The sequence below is a fragment of the Nematolebias whitei genome, chromosome 3, assembly GCF_014905685.2.
Source record: "Nematolebias whitei isolate Nwh7 chromosome 3, NemWhi1, whole genome shotgun sequence".
NCBI classification, from domain to species: Eukaryota; Metazoa; Chordata; class Actinopteri; order Cyprinodontiformes; family Rivulidae; genus Nematolebias; species Nematolebias whitei.
Genome location: NC_056500.1, coordinates 50,207,239 through 50,213,526, shown reverse-complemented (window position 1 = coordinate 50,213,526; position 6,288 = coordinate 50,207,239). Strand labels below are relative to the sequence as shown.

The 6,288-nt window shown below is 53.8% G+C and overlaps 1 protein-coding gene across 1 annotated transcript in view; it reads left to right on the top strand.

The window, feature by feature from the left end:
- Positions 1-6,288, top strand: part of oca2 (oculocutaneous albinism II) — a 659,230-nt gene that overhangs the window by 421,043 nt on the left and 231,899 nt on the right. Inside the window, exon 16 of the mRNA XM_037698314.1 lies at positions 3,147-3,163. Coding sequence (XP_037554242.1) covers positions 3,147-3,163 — 17 coding nt within the window. The remainder of the gene's footprint in view (positions 1-3,146; positions 3,164-6,288) is intronic.

Genomic DNA, 6,288 nt, shown 5'->3' with positions numbered 1-6,288 from the left:
GCGGCCGGGAGGCCGTCCAACACGGGACCAACGTTCAGGGGGGCGGCTGGGAGGCCGTCCAACACATAGGACCTTGGAGGCCGCGGCAGGCGGCGTCAACGACTTGGAGGCCGCGGCAGGCGGCGTAGACGACTTGGAGGCCGCGGCAGGTGGCAATGACGACTTGGAGGCCGCGGCAAGCGGCGATGACGACTTAAAGGCCGCGGCAGGCGGCGATGACGACTTGGAAGCCGCGGCAGGCGAAGAGACCCCGGAGGCGGCAGCTGGCGGAGAAGAGACCCCGGAGACCGCATCTGGTGGAGAAGAGACCCCGGAGACCGTGGCTGGCGGCGAAGAGACCCCGGAGACCGCGGCTGGTGGCGAAGAGACCCCGGAGACCGCAGCTGGCAGAGACGAGACCCTGGAGACCGCAGTTGGCGGCGTAGACGACGAGGAGACCGCAGCTGGCGGCGTAGACGACGAGGAGGCCGCAGCTGGCGGCGTAGACAATGAGGGGGCCGAAGCTGGCGGCGTAGACGATGAGGGGGCCGCGTCTGGCGGCGTAGATGACAAGGGGGCCGCGTCTGGTGGCGTAGACGACGAGGGGGCCACGTCTGGCGGCGTAGAAACCTTGGAGGACGCAGCATGCGTCATAGAGTCCTGGGGAGACGCAGAATGCGCCATAGAGTCCTGGGGAGCTGCAGCGGATGGTGTGGGAGCCTGGGGAGCTGCAGCGGATGGCGTGGGAGCCTGGGGAGCTGCAGCGGACGGCGTGGGAGCCTGGGGAGCTGTAGCGGACGGCGTGGGAGCCTGGAGAGCTGCAGCGGACGACATAGAGTCCTGGGGAGCTGCAGCTTGCATCATGGAGTCCTGGAGAGCTGCAGCGGACGGCGTGGTAGCCTGGGGAGCTGCAGCGGATGGTGTGGGAGCCTGGGGAGCTGCAGCGGATGGCGTGGGAGCCTGGAGAGCTGCAGCGGACGGCGTGGGAGCCTGGAGAGCTTCAGCGGACGATGTGGGAGCCTGGAGAGCTGCAGCGGATGACGAGGGGACCTTGGAGTTGGCAGCAGGCAACGAGGGGACCTTGGAGTTGGCAGCAGGCGACGAGGGGACCTTGGAGTTGGCAGCAGGCGATGAGGGGACCTTGGAGTTGGCAGCAGGCGACAAGGGGACCTGGGAGTTGGCAGCAGGCGACAAGGGGACCTGGGAGTTGGCAGCAGGCGACGAGGGGACCTGGGAGTTGGCAGCAGGCGACGAGGGGACCTTGGAGTTGGCAGCAGGCGATGAGGGGACCTTGGGAGTTGCTGCTGCTGTCGGAGAGGCCTGGGGAGTTGCTGCTGCTGTCGGAGAGGCCTGGGGAGATGCTGCTGCTGTCGGAGAGGCCTGGGGAGATGCTGCTGCTGTCTGAGAGGCCTGTGGCTCTGCAGCAGACGACGGAGAGACCTGTGGCTCTGTAACAGATGACGGAGAGGCCTGGAGCTCTGCAGCAGACGACGGAGAGGCCTGGAGCTCTGCAGCAGACGACGGAGAGGCCTGTGGATCTGCAGCAGACGACGGAGAGGCCTTGGGTGCTGCGGCGGCGGCAGGAACTGACTCCTCTGCGGCGGAGGCAGGAACTGACTCCTCTGCGGCAGGAACTGATCTTCTGCGGCGGCGGCGGCAGGAAACAGAAACAGATGCTGAATCTTCTGAGGCAACAGGAGCAGGTACACCAACGGCGAGGCGCACAGCAGGCGGACCAGCGGCGAAGGTGATGGGTGCAGGAGTCAGAGGAGCAGAGGAGAGTTCAGAGACGGTGGTGACAAAAGATGCAGGATGAATTATGGGTTCAGAATGTGTATTAGTGACCTTGGGTGTGATGAGAGACCTAATTTCTATTAATAACCGATTATACTCTGGGAGCAGAATGAGACCGGGCCGTGAAACAAAAAATTCCTCCATCAGGGAAAATATAACGTCTGAACAGTCCGGGTTATGTTTAGCATTAAGAAATGAATCTAGTAAAATCTAGTTTATAGAAGCAAGTTCATGGGGTGAATATGTGATTGACGAACAAATGTCTCTATGTGAGGGTGTGGTGTCAGGTATCGCCCCCACCGGAAACCTGGGAGGTGGGGCGGCGGAACACGCCCCCACAGAGTCACTGGGAGAATGCCCAGGAGGCACGGTCAGACTGGGTTGGACAGCCGTGGCACGGTGTAACGTGAGAGGCCGGACTCCGCCCCCACCAGGAACCTGGAAGGTGAGGCCACGGAATCCGCCCCTGTGACGTCAAGTGGACCGGACTCGCTGAACCGAACAGGAGTGGACCGGAGCTCCCGCGGGACGTCAGATCTCGCCCCCACCGGAAACCTGAGAGGTGAGGCGGCGGCCCCGGGTCCCACAGAAACACCAGAACCAACTCTAATATTCTGCTCAGCCGACGAGACCGGGCTGGTCGCCGCGGACTGCCCCCGGGACCGCTTTCTACCTCCCCGGCGACGGCGGGAGAGTCGGGGGACAGGAACAAAACAGATTTCGTCCTCGATTTCTTCGTCCTCCCCCGACGTCCACCCCGAATAGCCGGGCGAGGCGGACTCAGAAACAGGGGTCTGGTGGCTTCCCCGGTGCCGAGACCTGTTTTCCTCGAGGACCAGGAGTGGTGAGGACAGGATTTCCACCTCCTGGTCATAATGTCCTTGTGGGCGGACGGGCCTGGTGCAGAACCCGCCGCACCGGATTGTGGGCTTGCTCATCTCAGGAGGCTCGGAGGAGAAAAAGAAAAAAGGTAAGTTGCCGAGAGAACCCTGCCCGCTGGATTCCGATATGTGGTCGGGTCGTAATGTCAAGATTTGGTGGTCAGGGACGAACCCAGTTGTGCAGACAGGACTCAACTCGGCAGATTACAAAAATAAATATTTTAATGATGAATAAAGAACAAAATAAACAGCTGACGTGGCAGCAAAACTTACATGAAAGCAGAAGGCTCAGAGGGAAACTCAGGAAGGACTCAGTAAGCTCAGGGAAGACTCAGGAGACGCAGGAGAACACAGGGACCCAACGAATACGACCCGACAAGGGTCAAACTTTTTTAACAAATAAAAAACTGAAAAGTGGGGCGTGCAATATTATTCAGCCCCCTTGCGTTAATACTTTGTAGTGCTGCCTTTTGTTGTAATTACAGTTGCAAGTCTCTTGGGGTATGTCTGTATCAGTTTTGCACATGGAGACACTGAAATTCTTGCCCATTCCTCCTTGCAAAACAGCTTGAGCTCAGTGAGGTTGGATGGAGAGCGTTTGTGAACAGCAGTCTTCAGCTCTTTCCTCAGATTCTCGATTGGATTCAGGTCTGAACTTTGACTAGGCCATTCCAAAACCTGGATACGTTTATTTGTTAACCATTCCATTGTAGATTTGGCTTTATGTTTTGGATCATTGTCTTGTTTGAAGATAAATCTCTGTACCAGTCTCAGGTCTCTTACAGACTCAAACTGGTTTTCTTACAGAATGGTCCTGTATTTGGCCCCATCCATCTTCCCATCAATTCTGACCATCTTCCCTGTCCCTGCTGATGAAAATCAGACCCAAACCATGATGCTGCCACCACTATGTTTGACAGTGGGGATGGTGTGTTGAGGGTGATGAGCTGTGTTGCTTTTATGCCAAACATGTTGTTTTGCAATGTGGCCAAACAGTTGGATTTTGGTTTCATCAGACCAGCACACCTTCTTCCACATGTTTGGTGTGTCTCCCAGGTGGCTTGCGGCAAACTTTAAACAACACTTTTTATGGATATCTTTGAGAAATGGCTTTCTTATTGCCACTCTTCAATAATGGCCAGATTTGTGCAGTGTACGACTGATTGTTGTCCTATGGACAGACTCTCCCACCTCAGCTGTAGATCTCTGCAGTTCATCCAGAGTGATCATGGGCCTCTTGGCTGCATCTCTGATCAGTCTTCTTGTTCTAGATGAAAGTTTAGAGGGACGGCTGGGTCTTGGTAGATTTGCAATGGTCTGATAACCCTTCCATTTCAGCATGATTGCTTGCACAGTGCTCCTTGGGATGTTTAAAGCTTGTGAAATCGTTTTGTATCCAAATCCAGCTTTAAACTTCTCCACAACTGTATCTCAGACCTGCCTGGTGTGTTCCTTGGTCTTCATGATGCTCTCTGCGCTTTGAACAGAACCCCAAGACTATCACAGAGCAGGTGCATTTATACGGAGACTTGATTACACACAGATGGATTCCATTTATCATCATCAGTTATTTGGGACAACATTGGATCATTCATAGATCCTCACTGAACTTCTGGAGTCAGTTTGCTGCACTGAAAATAAAAGGGCCGAATAATATTGCACGCCCCACTTTTCAGTTATTTATTTATTTATTTTTTGTTTGTTTGTTTATGTATTTATTTTTCCCGTGATGGCCTCTCTTCTCCCCTTACAGCCATCCTCTCCACACCATTATTATGAAATATTTATTCTAGTGATTATCTAGTGTAGTTATTTATTTATTTTTTATTATTTTTTAATTTTTTAAATAGGATAGAAAAAAATAAAAGGCAAAGTAAGTCTCCAAAATATAAGAAATATACACAAAGAGAGCACATGGCAAAACACCCAGCCACTGTCAGTTCACCTGCAAAGAATATGACAAAACACAGCAACAAAATACATATGTATAAAGAACTTAAAATATTCATGGTTTTGCAGTGTTTCCATAAATATATATACCCATACCTACGCCCATATACATACATACATACACATGAATATACATTCACATACGTATCTATATATCTACATATAAAGCCTACATAAGCATCCCTGCATCTATTTGTGTGTGGTTGTGAGCATGCATAAGTGTATAAGACTTCTCTAATAGAACATTTAATAGTAACCGTGAAGCAGCAGAGACCCGACCCCAAGACCAGAGGCAGACAAAAAAGGGGGGACCAGAGCCCAAGACCCCAGGAGGGACCCCGACCGCGGATCCCCCAGGGCCACCCACACAGGACGAACCACTCACCCACCCCCCAGATCGGACCACAGGGGAGAACCGGAAGATCCCCACCAGCGACCACATGCAGTGACCCCTGGGGCCAACAGCGACAAACTCATAGGCCCCCGCCGGAACCCGCTGCACCGATGCAGTTCCAGGCCCGGGCACCGAGGCCTGGGCACCAAGGATGCACACCACCCAGGCCAAGGCCCGACAGGGCCAGAGGACCCGAGCCCCACCAGGCAGACACCAGGCCGAGCCGACACACGCCCAAGTGCCCAGCCCCCAACACCAAGGGCCCCAAGCGCGTCAGCAGGCAAGGGCACACCCCACCAGGGGGCCGCACGATAGGGGCGCGATGCCAAGCACCCCCAGTTGTATCAAAGAGGGGGCAGTCCGAGTCTCAGCCTAATAAATACCCATTCATACACAGACACCATCACACAGTCCCAGTCTCATTCTCACACTCACTCACTCAAAGACATACAATAACGATACATTTCATTCTTATTCCCGATACGCACTCTATACCCCCCAGGTCCAAGACATGTACCCGCCCTCTACAGGGGGCAGCCCATGCCCAAACCTAGGAGGTAGACCCATTCATTCTCGAGCGGAGAGGAGCCAATATCCCAGACCCGGCCCAGGCCACGCCCAGCCGACAGGACACCCCTCCGCACGAAGAGGTCACGCCATCGACCACCCCCACACACCGGATAAAAACACTCACAAAATCACGTATTATACTGTAACGTTCTACTGCCTTTTAGCTCACTAAACTGCATGCACCGGACCGAAAGCAGAGCAGCCTGTCAGTCCTTAAGGGACACACAGAAATTCTATTGAACAGGTTTCTGCATACCTCATGTTAAAAGCCTTCTGCTCCGACTCGGTCACCTGCCGCTGTGTCACCATTAAATAATACGAAACAAGCCACCACTTCTAAAGACGAGAGAAGGGTTTTGGCACCAGCTATTGCGTTTGGGGGCTGACTGCGAGTCGTCAGTCACTGCATTTAGCTACTGATAGCGGTGGGCCTTAGGCTTCCTCTCGGACCCTGGACCCTTAGCCAGCCCCCACCACTTCCTCCAGCTCTATCTCTCTCAGAAGTGGCAAGTCATAATAACAAATAAATCAAGGAAGTGTGAATTTAGTTTTACCAATTATATTTAAAAAAGGTAGGAAAAGGTTACAATTTACAGCGCTGGACTCTCCCGTCTGACACATTCACAGACTCGGAAAAAAAGCCTCAATGTCTCGTGTCATTACTCATTTATACGGTCCTAGACTCCCCCTTCGCAGAAGGGGAGCTCAACCTGTCAGTGT